Source organism: Hemiscyllium ocellatum, chromosome 1, assembly GCF_020745735.1.
Source record: "Hemiscyllium ocellatum isolate sHemOce1 chromosome 1, sHemOce1.pat.X.cur, whole genome shotgun sequence".
In the NCBI taxonomy this organism is placed as follows: Eukaryota; Metazoa; Chordata; class Chondrichthyes; order Orectolobiformes; family Hemiscylliidae; genus Hemiscyllium; species Hemiscyllium ocellatum.
In genome coordinates, this window is record NC_083401.1 from 20,734,620 (window position 1) to 20,754,058 (window position 19,439).

Here is a 19,439-nt window from a genome sequence, read left to right on the forward strand (position 1 = left end):
GATCTGTTCCATTCAGATTACCCACAGCTGAAGTATGCTGTGACCAGTGTATTTGCCAGCTTTCTAACTAGGCCAGTAGAGGGGATTTGAAACTGAACAGTGGGGCCTCGAAATTAAACTTGGGACGATGTGGTGAAGGAGTCAAAAGAATCAAGCCAAAGAAAATTACATCATGTATTACTTCAATGTTAAAAATCACACAACACCAGGTTATAGTCCAGCAGAGTTATTTGGAAGCATTAGCTTTTGAAGCGCTGTTTCTTCATCAGGTAGTGATAACTTGCTGTTGAGAGATTTTTTTTTAAACTTTGTCCACCCCAGTGCAACACCAGCACCTCCACATGTATTACTTCAGAAAGAGAGGGAGTACAAATCAGTACATATGGGGAAAGACACCACAAAAAATAATAAAAAAAAGGACAAAGCTAAGAATGCTGTATCTGAATGTGCACAGCATTCAAAAACAGAACAAAGTGAACTGTGAGTGCAGATTGAGATAAGTACATTCTGAGCGTTATTGTTGAACAGCCGAAGCTATTGCATGATATGAATCGTGACTGGAATGTCGAAGAGGTAATTAGAACATCGAAAAGTACAGCACAGAACAGGCGCTTAGGACCATGATGTTGGAAGGGGGTGAAATTTAGGAAATCGGCAAAAAACAAATGGAGGAGGGGTGGCTCTGTTACTTTATTAGACAGAGGGATGACCCAAGTTTAGAGAAACAAGGAATGGAAACACAGTTTGAAAAGACAAGAGAAGTAATAATGCCAATGAAGTAACTTGTGGGAGTGGTGTACAGATCCCATTAACAGTAGCCACATGACAGGAGAGAAAACAAAGAAAGAAATAAAAAAGGGAGCTTGTCAGAAAGGCACAATGCTATTCGTGGAGGATTTTAATTTTCACCTGACTAGAGAGAGAGAAAAAAAAAATCAGATAGCAAATGTAGCCGAGGTGAAGAGTTTGTAGGTTGTCCTCAGGATAACTTCTTTGAACAGTATGTTCTGGAGACAGAGTCTTAGAGGTCTACATGGAAACAGGTCCTTCAGCCCAACATGCCCATACCAACCAGTTTTCACAATCTAAACTAATCCCACTTCCCTCCATAACTATCTCATTTACCTGTCTAAATGTTTCTTAAAATGACAAACTTGTACTCTCTTCCAGCACAACCTCTGGCAACCTGTTCCAGACACTCACCAACCTCAAAAATAAAATTGCCTCTCTGGACCCTTTTGTGTATCTCTCCCCTCTCCCCTTAAACCTATGCCTTTTAGTTTTAGACCCTCCTATCATGGGGAAAAGCTGTCTGCTTTCCACTTTATCTACGTCTCTCGTGATTTTATACACATCTGAAAATGTGTTGCTGGTTAAAGCGCAGCAGGTCAGGCAGCATCCAAGGAACAGGAAATTCGACGTTTCAGGCATAAGCCCTTCATCAGGAATGAGGAAAGTGTGTCCAGCAGGCTAAGATAAAAGGTAGGGAGGAGGGGCGATGGAGATGTGATAGGTGGAAGGAGGTCAAGGTGAGGGTGATAGGCCGGAGTGGGGTGGGGGCGGAGAGGTCAGGAAGAAGATTGCAGGTTAGGAGGGCGGTGCTGAGTTCGAGGGAATCGACTGAGACAAGGTGGGGGGGTCTAGTCTCCTACACTCCATGGAAAGGTGTCCCAGCCTATCCAACCTCTCCTTATAACTCAAACCTTACAGTCCAGGTAGCATTACAATGTTAAGATTTTAAGCCAAAAGAGAAAATGCTGGAAAATCTCAGCAGGTCTGGTAGCATCTGTAAGGAGAGAAAAGAGCTGACATTTTGAGTCTAACTGACCCTTTGTCAAAGCTCAGACCTGCTGAGATTTTCCAGCATTTTCTCTTTTGGTTGCAGATTCCAGGATCCGCAGTAATTTGCTTTTATTTTTTAAGATTTTAAGTTTGAGACAATGTATACAATAATATGGAGCAGGTGGCAAGTCTGATGACTAGACAGACTATGAAACAAAAAGGCAAAAGAATTACCAAAAATATTACTGAAGAGGAAGAATTATTAAGAGTATGAAAGAAAGAAAGCCAAAAATGTAAACAAAGATTGTAGATACTTATATAATTTTTAAGCAAAGAAGTAAATTCACAAAAATGAGCACAGATCCATCAGAAAGAAAGCCCAGAGAATCAATAATAAATTATAGTTTAATTTGAATTTTTAAGAGATAGCAGGTGAATTGAACAGATGTTTTTCAATCTTCTGTCAAAATACAATGCTCCCAATTTATTATTTTCAATGTTTTGTTCACATGATTGATAACAACTTCTACCTTCAAAGGCAGAGAGGAAAGCGATAGTCCAACAATACTAACACTCGGCTGTTAATTCAGTGACCCAGGTCACGTGCTGGGTACTTGGGTTCAAATCCCAAAACAAAACACACACAAAAGAAAATCTGGAATTAAGACTCTAATGTTAACCATGAATCATTGGTTTGGGAAAACCCATCTGGTTCACTAATGTCCTTTAGGAAAGGAAACTGCCATTCTTACTTGGTCCAGCCTACGCGTGACTCCACACCCACAGCAATTGTGAGATGTACAAAACTCCAGATGCTTCAGTTAGACCATGCATCCCATCGCGCCTCCCTGACCTATCACCTTCATCTCCTCCCCCACTCACCCATTGTACTCTATGCTACTCTCTCCACCCCCAACCTCCCCCAAGCTTATCTCTCCACGTTTCAGTCTCTGCCTTTATTCCTGATGAAGGGCTTTTGCCTGAAACTTCGATTTTGCTGCTCGTTGGATGCTGCTTGAACTGCTGTGCTCTTCCAGCACCACTGATCCAGGATCTGGTTTCCAGCATCTGCCGTCATTGTTTTTACCATCCCCATTGCAGTCAGTGCTTCTTTCAAAAAAAAGTGTTTTGAAGAAACACTTTCTCCTTGAGCTGATCACACTGCAGAAATGCAATTTTAACATCAATTTATTTTTGTTCCCCACTATCTTTCGCTCACAAAACCAAATGAAAATCTTCAAAGTTGCTTTACATGTGAAACTATTCTTCTTTCTTGGTCCCCCAATTTTTCTTCAAAACTCAAGTCACAAGGAAAAGTGTAAAAATGATTCATTCCAAAATATTGTAAAAGCTAATCAGTAAAGTTAATAAGGCACTGGGACCAGATGAGGTACATCCAAATGATATTAAGGAAGAGAGAATAGAAATCGCAGAGGCACCGACAATAAGCTTCCAACTTCCCCTGGAATCAGGGAGGGCTCCTGATTGAGGGCTTCTGCTTTCATGGCCTCATAATTGCTTTTTTTTTTATTTTGAAGAAAAAAACCTGAAGCCAAATTCTTTTTCCCTCAAACTGAGATTGAACTTCACAGTCATACTATTGATACTGCTACGTCAGGGTCTCCCTCACTGAGCGCATTCGTTAATCATACCTCCTTGCACAGTGTCAGCTCCAATATAGCTACCTCTCTTATTAAACTCAATAATATTAAACTAGAAGGACTGCTGAAAAGATTTACTCGGATGCTACCTGGACTGTAAGCTTTGAGTTATAAGGAGAGGTTGGATAGGCTGGGACACCTTTCCTTGGAGTGTAGGAGACTAGACCCCCCCACCTTGTCTCAGTCGATTCCCTCGAACTCAGCACCGCCCTCCTAACCTGCAATCTTCTTCCTGACTTGAATCACTGTTGTCACATATTTCCAGTTACAGTGAAAAGTTTTGTTTTGCATGCAGCACAGGCAGATCACACCATACAAACTGCCTTGGGGGTAATAGGCAGTGTGAGGAATACAACATTACAGCTGCAGAAAAGGCACACCGAGAGAGATCAACATTAAATTTAAAATTCGAGGCGCCCATTCAGACATCTAATAACAGCAGGGAAGACGCAGTTCTTGAATCTCTGTTGGCAATGTTTGAATCTTCTTTCTAACAGAAGAGGTTATAAGAGAATATAACCGGGGTGGGAGGGGTCTTTTATGATGTCGGCTGCCTTTCCGAGGCAATGAGAAGTGTACATGGCGTCAAAGGATGGAAGGCTGGATTGAGAGATGGACTGGGCTGTGCTCACAACTTTCTGTTATCCCTTACGTTTTTGGGTAAAGCCATTTCCACACCCAAGCTGTGACGCATCCAGAAACATGGCACTATTGCACAGAAAAGGTTGTGAAGATTAGCCCACCAATTACTCATAGCAGTGTGGTTGACGCTTAACTGGGCAAAAAAAGTGTGGACTGCAGATGCTGGAAAAGCACAGCAGGTCAGGCAGCATTCAAGGAGTAGGAAAATCGACATTTTGGGCTAAAACCCTTCATCAGGACTGAAGGCCTGGTGAAGAGGAAATGTTGGGGGTTGGGGAACATAAGTGTCAGTCCTGATGAAGGGCTTTGGCCCGAAAGATCGATTTTCCTACTCCTCGGATGCTGCCTGACCTGCTGTGCTTTTCCAGCACCACACTAATCTTGACGCCCAATTGCCCTCTTGGCAATTAGAAATTAATACAAAATGCTGGCCTAGCCAGTGACACCTATAGCCTCACGAACAAATAAAAGCATTTCAAAAACAATTACTTGAGGTAGAATTAGTGATCACCCAAAAAGATGAGTGTTGATTTGGAAGTGTCAACATGGATTTGTCAAGGAAAAGAAAAACGTCTAACTAAAGTGGGAGTTTGTTTTTGAAGATTTAATAGAGGTAGCAAGTTTGTCCAAAATCATATTTGATACAGTGTCACACAATAGACCTGGAAGGAAAGTTACAGATCATGGAATAAAAGGAATTGGCCGAGTGAAAGGAAACACCAACCGTTACACAAAAGTATTTTTCAAGATAGAAGGAGTTCCCCAAGTCTCACTATAGTGACCCTTGCCTCATAGCCAGTTAGCAAATTACCTTTTTGATACAATTTATCCAAAGTTAATACTTCACCCAAAGCTTCATACAGCTCAACGTCAAAAATAAAATTCTAAAACTGTTAAAAATTAGAAATTCTAAAAGATTTAACTAAAAAGGTACTACCTTCACTGAACCCCTCACTGACCAGGAACACAACTGGTCTCGCCATATAAATAAAGTGGCGACTAGAGCAGGTCAGAGGAGAGGAATACAATAACAAGTAACTCCACTCCTGACCCTCTAAAGCTTGCCCACCATTTACAGAGTTAGGAGTGTGATGGAATACCCTCCATTTGTGTGAATGGATGCAGCTCCAACAACCCAAGGAACTCCAAACAGGACAAAGCAACTTGCTCAATTGGCACCACATACACTCCCTCCACCACTGACATGCAGTAGCAAAAACGTGTACCATCTAGAGGATGTACTTCAGAAATTCACAAAGATCGTCACACAGCATCTTCCAAACTCTGAACCACTACCATCTAGAAGACCAAGGATAGGAGATATGTAGGAATGACATAGTTTGGACAGGTCACACCATCCTGACTAGAAGATACATCAGGAGAAAGTGAGGATTGCAGATGCTGGAGATCAGAATCGAGAGCGTCATGCTGGAAAAGCACAGCCGCTCAGGCAGCATCCGAGGAGCTGGAGAACCAACGTTTCAGGCATAAGCCCTTCATCAGGGATGAGGCTTGTGGGCTGGGGGTGCTGAGAGAGAAATGGGAGGAACAGGTAGCTAAGAGTGCAATGGGTAGATGAAGATGGGGGAGTAGGTGATAGGTTGGAGCAGATAAATGGGAAAGATGATGGGACAGGTCAAGACGGTAGTGCCATGTTGGAGACTTGGGACTGGGAGGGGAAATGAGGAAACTGGTGGAATCCACATTAATCCCGTGTAGTTGCAGGGTCCCAAGGTGGAAGACAAGGCATTCTTTCTCCAGGCGTCAGGTGGTTAGGGTTTGGCAATGGAGGAGGCTCAGGACCTGCATGTCCTTGGTGGTGTGGGAGGGGGAATTAAAGTGTTCAGCCACGGGGCGATGGGGTTGGTTGGTTGGTGCAGGCATCCCAGAGATGTTCTCGGAAATGATCCACAAGGTGGTGTTCACAGCAGGTGCAACGGATACAGTAGATGACGTGTATGGAAGTACAGGTAAACTTCTGTCGGATATGGAAGGATCCTTTGGGGAAGGTGCCGGGAGTTGAGTGTGAGCCAGTGAGGTGGGGGGGGGGGGGGGGGGGGGGCAGGAATCTGACAAGGGAGTTGTCAGAGGGAATGGTCTCTCTGAAACACCGATAGGGGTGGGGAGGGAAATATATCCCTCGTGGCGAGGTCTGTTTGTAAGTGGCGGAAGTGGCAGAGGATGATGCGACGTATCTGGAGGTTTGTGGGGTTGAAGGCGAGGACTGGGATATGGGGGGGCGGGGGGGTTGGGGGGAGGTGTTCCGTTCTTGTTGGGTTGGAAGGAGTAGGATTCAAGGGCAGAGATGCGGGAAGTGGAGGCGATGCACTGGAGGGCATCGTCAACCACGTGGGAGGGGAAATTGTGGTCTTTGAAGAAGTAGATCATCTGGGATTTTCTATAGTGAAATTGGTCATCCTGGTAAACGATGTAGCAGAGGTGGAACAATTGGGAATAACGAAAGGCATTTTTACAGGAGGCAGGGTGGGAGGACGTGTAGTCCAGGTAGCTGTGAGAGTCAGTGGGTTTGTAGTAGTTGTCTATGATTAGTCTATTGCCAGAGATGGAGTTGAGGGGGGGGGGGGGGGGAGTGAGGTGCCTGAGATGATCTAGGTGAATTTGAGGTTGAGGTGAAAGGTGTTAGTGAAGTAGACAAGCTGTTCAACCTCCTTGTGGGAGCAGGAGGTAGAGCCAATACAGCCATCGATGTCTCAGAGGAAAAGGTGGGGAATGGTGCCGATGTAGCTGCGGAAGATGGACTGTTCCATGTACCCGACAAAGAGGCAGGCACAGCTGGGGCCCATGTGGGTGCCCATGGCTACCCCTTTGGTTTGGAGGAAGTGGGAGGATTGGAAAGAGAAGCTGTACAAGGGGAAGAAAATATATCACCTTTTCTTCTCTTTTGCTGGGTCAAGATCCAGGAATTCCTGTCCTGAAGGCATTGTGGGTCAACCGACAGCACATGAACCGCAGTCGCTCAAGAAGGCAGCTGACTAGCACCTTCTCAAGGGCAACTAGGGACAGGCAATAAACATTGGCCAGCCAGTAACATCCATGCCCCACAAAGTGAATTAAAAAGATTCTTATCTGGTTTTGGTAGCAAAAGATCCAAGACCATACCTAGTTAGTTAGTGCATACTCCATGGCAACCCATCTATCTTTGTTAACTGTTTCATCTTGTATTCTTATATTGCATAAATTTCAGTTTCCCTTTAAGGACTGTATTCTTACAAATTGTCTGGCATTTATCAGGACAAAAGGCTTTGGAAAAAAATGCATCTCTTCTCAGCAATACTCAAATAAACATTTTAAATGCACTGTATTTGGAGGAGAGGTGCTGGTACCCACATGCAATAATGCTTAAAACTGGCAACAAGGGAACTTGATAAAAGGTATCTAAAATAAGGCACATTGGTATGGACTTTATAAATAAAAAGGAAAAGGAATAGCAAAGCAAAAAAAAAAGCACATTCGATCTCCAAACCACTGATAATATTTCAATTAGATTTTATGAAAAATTTTAGGTAGCAGGATTCAAAAGGGGGAATTTTAACAGGACAATAATAGGGATAAGGAACACAATCAGAAAAGGTAGGGCTACCCTCCTTGAAAGAGAGTGAAGACAGTGAAAAGGAGAATTGATGTAGTGGTTTAAAAATCAGGAAGGAGTTTATATAGAGTTAATAAACAAATTGCTTCCAAATGCCAATGGGTCACTATAAAGTTTAAAGCCAGTTGGCACAGAAACCAAAAGTTAAGAGGAAAAACGTGTACGGTTTGAATTAAAAATGCACTACTTGAAGGGATATTGGGTACAGATTCGATTGTAACCATTAAAGATATTTCAGTGTCATTTTGACAAGCCAAATGAATGGAAGGTGCAGTTAATGTGGATAAATATGAAGCTAGCTACTTTGATAGCAAAAAACAGGAAAGGAAGATTATTACCTGAAAGGCTATAAATGGAGAGTGGGAAATATGAAAATGGGACCCGATGTCCAAGCACCAGTCACTAAAAGCAAGCATGTAGATACAGCGGGAGGGGATGACAGGAAATGGTATGCTGACCTCCTTAATGACAGGACTCAAATGCAGGAAGCAGGGGTGTCTTGCTACAATTAAACAGGCCTGAGATTTTGCGCAGTTTTGGCCTTATCAGAGGAAGAATATTCTTCCTACAGAGGGAGTGCAGTGAAGGATTGCAATGACAGGATTGACGTACGAGGATTATAATCAGAGTTAAAGAGAATGAGGGGACAACCTCAGCAACCTACAAACTTCTAACAGGGTGGACTCAGGAAGGAGGTTTACAATGACCAAGATGTCAAAAACTAGGAGTCACAGTCCAAGGATACAGGGTAGACCACTGAGGAATGAGTTGAGCAGATATTTCTTCAGAGAGAGTGGTGAGCCTGTGGAATTCATTACCACAGAAAATGTACTGAAAGAATATAGTGCTTGGAGCTAAAGGGGTCAAAAAAAGGTCGTGGGAGAGAAAAGCAGGAACAAGCTGTTGAGTTGGATGATCAGCCATGATCAAAATGAATAGCAAAGCAGGCCCAAAGGGCTGAATGGCCTATTCTCATTCCAGGTTTCTATATAAATAAAGAAAGGAAATTGGATAAATACTCAATGGATTTAAAAAGAAAATAATTTAAGAGTGATTGCTCTCAAAACAATGGTACAAATTGGAGGATCTGAATGTCATCATTGCGTTGTACTGTAGTTAATTGATTAGATTAAATTCCTTACAGTGTGGAAACAGGCCCTTCGGCCCAACAGTCCACACCGACCCTCTGAAGAGTAACCCACCCAGTCCCATTTCCCGCTGACTAATGCACCTAACACTACGGGCAATTCAGCATGGCCAATTCACCTGACTTGCACATCTTTGGACTGTGGCAGGAAACCTCAGTACCCGGAGGAAACCCAGGCAGACACGGGGAGAATGTCTGTGTGGAGTTTGCACATTCACCCAAGGCTGGAATCGAACCTGGGACCCTGGTGCTGTGAGGTTGCAGTGCTAACCTCTGAGCCACAGTGATGACCTACTGATGGGGTTTGCAGCGTAATATTGAAGGGTTGCATAACACTGCCGAGCTTCCTTTCCCATGAAATCAACCACTTTCTAAGTCACTACATTATTGCTTGGTGATGCGCGACACCTTGGTAGGTATGAGCAGCAGACAGAGGAGTACATCTAGGACACCACAGGCCAGCTTTCAGCATCCCCAGCAGCTGCACACACTATGCCTTTCTTCCATTTGTCCTTTAGCCTTGCACCAGAGCTTCTGACATGATGTGATGGATGTTTTGACAGGGTCTCATTTCCTCTATTCCCACTGGTGGTAATTATCTAACTGCCCAAAATAAGTCATGACTTGGAGGAGCCGATGTTGGACTGGAGTGAACAACGTTAAAAAAAAATCACACAACACTAGGTTATAGTCCAACAGGTTTATTTGGAAGCACTGCTCCTTTGTCAGCTGGTTATGGAGTATAAGATTATAGGACACCACCTGATGAAGGAGCAGCGCTCCGAAAGCTAGTGCTTTCAAATAAGCCTGTTGGACTATAACCTGTTGCTGAGATTTTTAGCCCAAATTTGGTACATTACGTGCAATTCTAGTCTCCTTCCTACTGGAAAGATGTTGTGAAACTTGAAAGTGTTCAGAAAAGATTTACAAAGATTTTGCCAGGGTTGGAGGATTTGAGCTATAGGGAGAGGCTGAACAAGCTGGGGCTGTTTTCCCTGGAGCGTCGGAGGCTGAGGGGGTGACCTTATAGAGGTTTACAAAGTTATGAGGGGCATGGATTGGGTAAATAGGCAAAAAGTCTTTTCCCTGGGGTCAGGGAGTCCAGAACTAGAAGGCATAGGTTTAGGGTGAGAGGGGAAAGATATAAAAGAGACCTAAGAGGCAACTTTTTCATGCAGAATGTGGTACATGTATGGAATGAGCTGCCAGAGGAAGTGGTGGAGGCTGGTACAATTGCAACATTTAAGAGGCATTTGGATGGGTATATGAATAGGAAGGGTTTGGAGGGATATGGGCAGGGTGCTGGCAGGTGGGACTAGATTGGATTGGGATATCTGGTCGGCATAGTTGGACTGAAGGGTCTGTTTCCATGCTGTACATCTCTATGACTCTATAATCCACTGGCAGAAGGGCCAGTCACCACATGACAGAGCGTGAAGGTAACTGGGATAGGCAATGGAAAAGAGCCAAGCTGACTTTGTTTTGAAGTAAGTTAATTTGGAATGCTCAAAGTGGTGGAAGCAGATGCGTTTCAAGGAGAGAGCTGAATATATATTTGAAAAAAAGGGGGTGAAAAGAAATCTTGCAGAAAAAGGACAGGCAAATGGGACTAAATGATCTTTTAAAAGACAAAAGTTTACAATTGGGCATCATTGAATCATTTTTGCACAGGAGAACATGCACTTCAACTGCTTATATTAGACTGTCAAATAATTTTCGCTTAGCATTCAACTGACATTTCATACACCAACTGTTATAACGTAGACCACAGCACTTATACACATTAGACCCTACATTAGGCAGTCAGCAGATTGTGAACAGGTTCTGTTCTGGAGTCCATTTCAGCGCACAATGCAGGAGAATATTTTTAAAAAGGATCAATTGAAAACGTGAAACAACTGCAGACGCTGCAAATCAGAAGCTAAAATGGAAACTGCTGAAAAATAAAACTCAGGTCTGGCAGCACCTGTGGAACTGAGGAAGGGTCACTCAACCTGAAACGTTAACAGATTTCTCTCCACAGGTGCTGTCAGACCTGCTGTGCTTTTCCAGCAATTTCCATTTTTGTTAAAAAAGCAATTCATAAGTACAGGAAATATTTGTACATCAGATCTTTGGAATGACATACCTGTATGAGATCACATTTGTAGGCATAATCATTAAATCCGACACGCCCTGTACAGGTTATAATGGAATAAAAACATGATTCCATCATGCTAATTTGGATAGCAAAAAAACAAAAAGTCACTTACTTTTCTGGAAGTATGCAGCAAGACACATCCTGCATTGTCGTTCTCTGTAAGAGTAAAAGGATTGCAGATTATTAAACACAGAAACATTTTTGGGTTGGTGGAAGGATTAGATTTTTCATCATAGCCTGTGGAAAATTAGTATTTTGAAAATGTCAGTTCACCAGATTTATTATTGGAGATGGGAAACTCTCCGTTTCAGTCTCAGAAATCCTCTCGGGAGGTCAGCACTAGTATTTGAATATCAGTGATGTACCTACTGTTCTCTGTTCCTCCTGCATCCTTCAATTACTTTTCATGTTATCACCTACACCTGGATTTATTAGTTTCATCTTCATGATCTTGGCAAAATTTATAGCATTAAAATTTATGTATTTGTAACAATCTGGTTAGACTATCTAGACAAACAAACGCAATCTTGACTTCTGTGACTTCTTCACTCACTGAAAGCATAAAGTTTGTAATCTTCGAATTACCCTTCACCATACATTAGACAAAGCACTCCTACACATTCTGTTACATAACTACATCTACATGAGAACTAAACACTGAACTTAGTCAAAAGACGGCATCTTCTATATCCTTGAGAATTCCCCTACTATGCTAGCCAATCAGAGCACTTATATTTCATCTGCGTCAACCCAGTGCCTTTTTTTAATGGCTCTGGATCATATGCAGGCCAGAGCAATCAAGGATGGCAGATTTCTCTTCCTAAATGACATTAAGCTAACAAATCTTTTGACAATTGACAGTGATTACATAATGCCATTAGGCTTGCTTTTTATTTCAGCTGCCATGGGATTCATACCCATGTCTGCAGATCATTAGCCTTGGGTTTTGGATTGCTAGTCCAATGACATTCCCCTATGCTGCGACACAGTTGCTACAAGCAAAGCTCGACACTTCAGAACAGATCGGATTTTATCCTGCCCCTTAACCTCACTGAGACAGTGAGCTACAGTTTACACAGACTACAGGACAGGACTACAATTCAACAGAAGTCCTCTCAAAAATAACTTGCTCCTCTGCAATTTCCAACTCTTAAGCAATCATAACCACCTGGTCCACTAATGACCTTTAAAAGGAAGGAAATCTGCCCATCTTATCCGGTCTGGCTTTGACATAACTTCAGCAACGTCATTGATTCTTAAATAGACAAGCAAACCACTCCAATTCATGGGCAGTTAGGAGCGGGCAAGAAACATTAGTCCTGTCAGCGACGTCCAAATTCTATGATAGAAGAAGAAACAAATAGAAAGATGTTGGGAGGACTACAGTATTGTCCCAAAGTATTGTCTCCAGGTCAGGGCAATGGAATCCCAAATTCAATGCCATCACCATAAACACTAGAATTAATAAAAAGGAGAATACCAACCAAGTCTCTCGAGTTGAGTTTCTCCAACATTTGTCTGTCTTTCTCAGGATGAGCAGCGATGAGCAACATATACTATCTTGCCAGTATGCCAGAAATATTTCATGAATAACTTTATAAGGGAAGTGCTACATTGCAGGAATATGGTACAGAGTGGGAAAAAGGGGAGTTTAAGTTAAAATAAACACACAATCTTATTCAATAGCAAAGCAAATTCAAGAAGCCAGGTATTTCTTACAGCCTTCTTAAGCTGCAATGTGATAGAGAAAAGGATAATTTGCTTTAGTGGGTGTAGGCAGAAATATGTGTGTTAGCTAGGACACTTGGAGAACTTCCCCTCTTCCACACTGAACTGTGTCCCAGGTACTCAAACTGCTACGGGGCCCATTTAAACATGATCGAGTGCTCACATCCCACCCCACGTGCCACCAAAGCCTGGGCACTTATTCAAAACAGGGCAGCAGTTTTCAAACAACCTGCCTCAAGGTCAACATCACCCTTGCATAAACAATCAGACAACTTTAATAAACATATGAACAGTCAATCAATGAGACATTCTTCCAGAAGGAAATGGTTACCAATCCAGAGTGCACTGATATCAAAGTTTTAAAATAGGTTATCCGATGTCGATTGTGGGTTAGCATTGTGTCCACAGACATAAAAAGACCTGAAGAGTCAATATAAGGAAATGCAGCTCCATTGTGTGCAGAATTATCCCCACTCACCAGAGACCTATTGTCTATAGTAGTACTCTCGGAGGGATTCCAAGGCGCCACTTCCAGTGAGCTTCACCCATAGCCCCATTCTGTAATCAACAAACAAGACTCTCTACATAGCCCCAAAGAACAATGGCTCATACAACACATGGAGGCTTCATTCCAATGGGATTTGTTCAGAAAGTCAGAAGGATGTCAGAGCATTCTTCATTCTCTGGGGTTTGCAATTTACTTTAAATAGTTTAAATATATAATTTTCATTTAATAGCCCTTTTAATGAGAGAGAGAGAGAGCGCACATGAGAGCGCGATCAACTCATCAAGCTCACTGTTTATAATAGATTTTGACCCATTGATTGTTTTAACACTTACCCCAGTATGTCAGTTTCTTATGCTGTTTGGTACAAATAGTCCTGTATTGTAGTTTCACCAGATGGACATCTCATTTTCAGGTATGCCTGGTGCTGCTCCTGGCATGCCTCCTGCACTCTTCATTAAAACAGGGTTGATGGTAATGGTTGAGTGGGCAAAGTATCAGGCTATGAGGTTGCAGGTTATGATGGAGTACAATTCAGTTACTGACCGTCCATAATGCCTTAGGATGTCCTATCTTGCTTTTCTAGGTCTGTTTGAAGTCTATCCCAGTCAGCACAATGGTAGTACCACAAAACATGATGGAGGACATTCTCAATGTGAAGACAGATCACTTCTACCAATACCATCTTGGTCAGATACATCAGTGGTTAGGCAGATTGGGGAGGATGAGGTCGACTAGGCTGGTCCCTCATCACCAATCCAGGAGCTACATTCTTCAGGATCCTACCAGTCCTATCAGTAATAGTGCCAGCCAGACTCTGTGGTGGACATTGAAGGTACTCTAGGTGGAGGTCTTCAAAGTACTTTCACAAAGGGTAGAAAGGGCAAATTAATGTCCAACATGAAGGAGTATGGATTTATCAGACAAGGCAGATCGGTACATGGTGAATCTTTGGCCCTGTTGACCTGATGTCAAACAGTTCATACAGTCTAAGCTCAAAAACTGGGGGCTCCCCAGGGAATTCCCTCCAACTGTATCCCACGGTGTCTCCACCTCTGCTGGATCTGCCAATGGACAGGACATATCCAAGGATGGTGACAGTCCAGTCTGCGACATTGTGTGGAAGGTACGATTTGTGCATTTGACTATATCAGGTTGTTGCTTGACTAATCTGACAGCTTTCCCACTCTTGGTTATGGTGTAACTGGTTAGCTAGGCTCCAGCTGAAGTACTAGAAGAAAGTGAGGACTGCAGATGCTGGAAAGTCAGAGGCAAAAAGGGTAGCGCTGGAAAAACCCAGCAGGTCAGGCAGCACCTGAGGAGGAGAGTCAATGTTTGGTCATTATGAAGAGCTTGTGCCCGAATCGTAGACTCTCCTGCTCCTCGGATGCTGCCTGACCTGCTGGGTTTTTCCAGCGCCACCCTTTTCGACCCCAGCTGGAGTACGGTGTGTTGTGCTGGTCACCGCACTGTAGGAGGGATGCAATTGAAAGAGAGTAAGTTCACCAGAATAGTGCCTGGGTTGGAGTGTTATAGGCTGGGGCTATTTTCTGTTGGGCAGAGAAGGCTGAAGAGAGACCAGATTGAGGATTATAAAAGGAGCATAGATAGGGTAGATTGGAAAGAACTCTTCCTCTTTGCGGAAGGGTTAATAATCAGGGGTCACAGATTTAACAAAAGGATAGGAGGTTTAGAGGGATTGAAGTAAAATGTTTGCACCTAGGAGGGTGCAAACTCGCTATCTGAAAAAGGTGGTAAAGATGGCAACCTTCACAGCACTGAAGGCGGCACGGTGGCACAGTGGTTAGCACTGCTGCCTCACAGCGCCAGAGATCCGGGTTCAATTCCCGACTCAGGCGACAGACTGTGTGGAGTTTGCACATTCTCCCAGTGTCTGAGTGGGTTTCCTCCGGGACTCCAGTTTCCTCCCACAGTCCAAAGATGTGCAGGTCAGGTGAATTGGCCATGCTAAATTGCCCGTAGTGTTAGATAAGAGGTAAATGTAGGGGTATGGTGGGTTGCGGGTCGGTATGGACTTGTTGGGCCGAAGGGCCTGTTTCCACACTGTAAGAAACACCGTAGCACACAGGGTATGAGCCCAGTGCTGAGAAATGGGATTGGACTAGATCAGGACTTACTGACGGTTATGAAGATGTGTGTGTACTTTTAAGAGAGCTAAAAGCATCAGAACCACTGGACAGTATCAAGTGTTCTCAATAAGGCAACAATGTATGTAACTTGGGGTTGAACAACTCGAGTAGTTCATTGCTTGGAGACAAAAACAAATTCAAATCCGGCCAATCAGTTTAAATTATACCCTGGTAAAAATACCAATTTCCAATCAAGTTTGAATTGAGTATATTGACAATCTTAAAAGCCAATGACACAATCTGATGCCCTGGGGTACAAGCATGGGGGAGAAACTGAACAGTTGAGAGAGAACTGCCGCAGCCTAGCACGTAAACAGACTGCTTGAAAAGTAGCTTTCTCTTAGAAGTACCTTTTCGATCAGTAACCTGTGACACAGAAATTCCTAACAAGGAGAAAAGAAGACACAGGAAGATCCAAAGACAAGAACCTACAGCTGCCTGGTTTTGAAATAAGAAGTGTTGTGTTGTAAATTTTAATTGGGAGTTTTATGGGACTAGTATTATAGAAGGAAAGCTAGAAGACAGGTTTGAGAAAGAAATTGTAAATAGTGATTCGTTAATTGTTTTGTTATACTTTAAGAAATAAAAGTGTTAATGTTTCCTTTGCATCGTTCTTGGTCACTCAAATGTTTACAGATTACTGCATGGGACTAATCTTTTCTGTGTTGCTCGTTTTAAATTAAGCAGGAGAGTTTACCTAGTGTCGTAACAATGATTGGCACAGACAATGGTTTCACGATCATTAGACTTCTAACTCCAAAATTTATTTTAAAATTCAAATTCCTCAATGGCATTCAAACCTTAGAACATTGCCTGGGTCTCTGGGTTAATAGTCCAGCAACAATTCCACAACACCATCACCTCACCACATGCCACAGAAATTACTGATGTGCCACTGTACCCTTCCGCACCTCACCAAATGACCGTTCCCCACATCAGTCAAAACAGACATGTCCAAATGGATGTTTTATGTCCCGTTGCCTGTCTGTGTGCCCCTGCCTCAGAGTGCCCGTGTCTGCATGCATATAGTGTGGCTGGGCCATTGTCAGCTGATGTACTCTACATACTCATACTTGACCAGTAGAGTTGCTATAACAATCTGTCAAGGTTTCAGCATCACTCCACTTTTGATCTATCCGGTATATCCCACAATCTACCATCACCTGGGTGCTTTTGTTGCTCCATTAAAGGTGAATCCACACCTGAGCAGTCAGTGAGTACTGTGAGGAATCAGAGCAAAATCAAACAAATTTTTACAAAGTTGTGATGTTTTTCCTCACATTTTGAGAAGTTATTAAATGGCCTTGGTCACAAAAGACCCTACCTCTATGTCCTCCTTCATGTTCAGCCTATACGTGTAGCAGCCATCACAATGTCATGGGTGAAATGGGGCTGAGAGGGTAGGATGGGAGATGGTGATTGCACAGAGACAGACAATGAAACAACCCAAGTTCACAACCTTTCTTGTAACTGTCGTCACCTGATGGTCTGTACCCATTGTACTTTCCAAATTCAGATGTCATGACCCCATAAAGACTCTCCTGACACCAGCCATCTGAGCTCACCAGTGACAGAAGAACTGAGTCAAGGAGACACCAGAAACTGTGATTAGAATAGATGGATGTTCAACGGCTAATACAGACATGATAGGCTGAAGGGCCTCTTTCTAAATTTTAGTAAGTCAATGATTCTCTGGGGTAGTTAACCCAAGTGCACAGGTACAAAAAAGACTGGGGGCCATTTGGGTTGCTCAAAGAGGTGACTGGAAGGTTGAAACATGGAGGCATTTGATTAGCATGTTTGCAATTGACTTGTCATTGAAGGAAGAAATAGGAACCCTCATAATAAAAAAAACACGTTCTTGCCCAGAATACGAACACCACAACCTTCACTCACCATCCATATTTGACTTCAGATCCACATTCGACTTCAGATCCACATTCACATTGACATAGAATCGGAGGCCATCATCAGACATAGTCGAGGCATTTACTGATTCATAAGTTTCATCTGCCCCAATCCCAATGCCCTCACCGCTGTCTTCTTCACGATCAGGTTGCATATCATCTGAAACAAAAAACATGTTCTCGTCAGCAAGCTTCTCAAGGAAGGTCGCTCTGTCTGTGAGGTCAATAGTACTCAAGAACAGCCGACTTTAAGAACAAGAAAACTCAAGTTTCCAACTAACTAGGGGTTTCTAACTCCATTTGACCTAGGTGGCATCACATGACATCCTAGTGGCCAATCACCCTGGCGCCATTTCCCATTACAGCCATTGGCTTGTGAAATTTCAGGAACTCGCTCTAAAATGTGACTCGAAGACTTTAAAAGATTGGTCAAAAAATTTCTTAAAAATTCAAAACTATCCAATCACCTCTCCTCCCTCCTTCAACCACAACCAAACTTCTAGGGATAATGAACAGAAATAAATTTAAATAATGAAGCAGCACTTATAATGAAAAACACAGCAGCTGTACTTTACTAACCATTAAGGTCCTGAGAGACCTCAGACTCTCAGTTAATGAAGCAGAAATACTTGGAGACAACGGACACCTTGGATACAAGCTGGAGAAGAAGCAAGAGCCTCTTGAGACCTCAAGGAGAGGGCCTACTATACTTTGTGCCACTCCGGTATTTTGCAGTCCAGCAGCAGGCTTCACCCTGGGGTTTAAAAGGACCAGAATGAAAGCCCTGCCCTCAGAGACCTACTTCCCAGAGGGCTGGAGCAGCTCCTCTGCACTCAGCAGCACCATTCAGAAGGTGGTGGCTGCTCCTGGTACTACATCTATCAGAGGCCTCTGATCGAGGAGTAGAGAGGGAACTGTGATGGACTGGAGTTGGCTTCCAGTAGGCCTTGCCCTTGTTGAAGAAGTCCACAAGCAACGAGGTCAAGGTGCATTAGACATCCTTCTGGCTCAAAGGGTATCCTTATTCTGCTGTAAATACTGCTCTCAGCAGGATGAGGTACTCATGTGGACAATAACGGTCTTCTTAAGGGCCTTATTAACCATGGGGTAGGAAGGCTGTCCTCCAAACTCAAATTTGCTCACAAAAACAATCCTGGGGATGAAGAGCTTGTCACATGAGAAGCGACTGAGGACTCAATCTGGACTGTGTTTGAGAGACCTCAACAGAGTGGACATGGAGAACATGTTTCCGTTGTAGGAAAGGCTGGGACCCAAAGGTACAGATTCAGAGTGAAAGGTCGAACTGAGATGAGGAGGAATTTCTTCATCCAGAGGGTGGAGAATCTGTGGAACTCATAGCCGCAGAGGGCTGTCATGGCCAAGTCATTCAGTGTTATTAAGATAGAGATAGATTGGTTCTCGATTAGTAAGGGGGTCAAGAGCGATGGGAGAAGGCAAGCAAATGAGGCTGATCAACTAACATCAAAATGGCAGAGCAGACTCGATGGGCTGAATGGCCCAATTCTGCTCCTTTCTCAAGGATTAATGAAATTCCTCCTTTCCCCCTTCCCACAACCTCACCACCGGGAAGGGCACAGAATTTTGTCTAATCTGCCCATTTCTCATCACATTTCTTGGGTGGGATACACCACAGCACTATCATCCAGGAAGACCAGTCAGTCAGGATTGAGGGCAAGTGTCTGCCATATTGAAATCAGAAGTCAAAGGTCAGTTTAAAAAAAAGGACAAAAAAAAAGTCACAGCTGGTTACGACGCATGCCATTTATAGAGTCATCAAGATGTACAGCACGGAAACAGACCCTTCGGTCCAACTCGTCAGTGCTGACCAGATTTCCCAACCCAATCTAGTCCCACCTGCCAGCACCCGGCCCATATCCCTCCAAACCTTCCTATTCATATATCCATCCAGATGCTTTATAAATCGTACTAGCCTCCACCACATCCTCTGGCAGCTCATTCCATGCACGTACCACACTCTGCGCGAAAAAGTTGCCCCTCAGGTCTCTTTTATATCTTTCCCCTCTCACCCTAAATCTATGCCCTCTAGTTCTGGACTCCCCCACCCTGGAGAAAAGACTTTGCCTATTTATCCTATCCATGACCCTCATTATTTTATAAGGTCAACCCTCAGCCTTCGACGCTGTAG

General features: G+C 43.4%; 1 protein-coding gene across 1 annotated transcript in view; it reads right to left on the reverse strand.

Moving 5' to 3' along the window:
- Positions 1-19,439, reverse strand: part of LOC132817745 (solute carrier family 4 member 11-like) — a 61,887-nt gene that overhangs the window by 10,742 nt on the left and 31,706 nt on the right. The window contains exons 3-4 of the mRNA XM_060828278.1: positions 17,262-17,432; positions 11,095-11,138 (exon numbers count right to left, since the gene is read on the reverse strand). Of these exons, the coding sequence (XP_060684261.1) occupies positions 11,095-11,138; positions 17,262-17,432 (215 nt within the window). The remainder of the gene's footprint in view (positions 1-11,094; positions 11,139-17,261; positions 17,433-19,439) is intronic.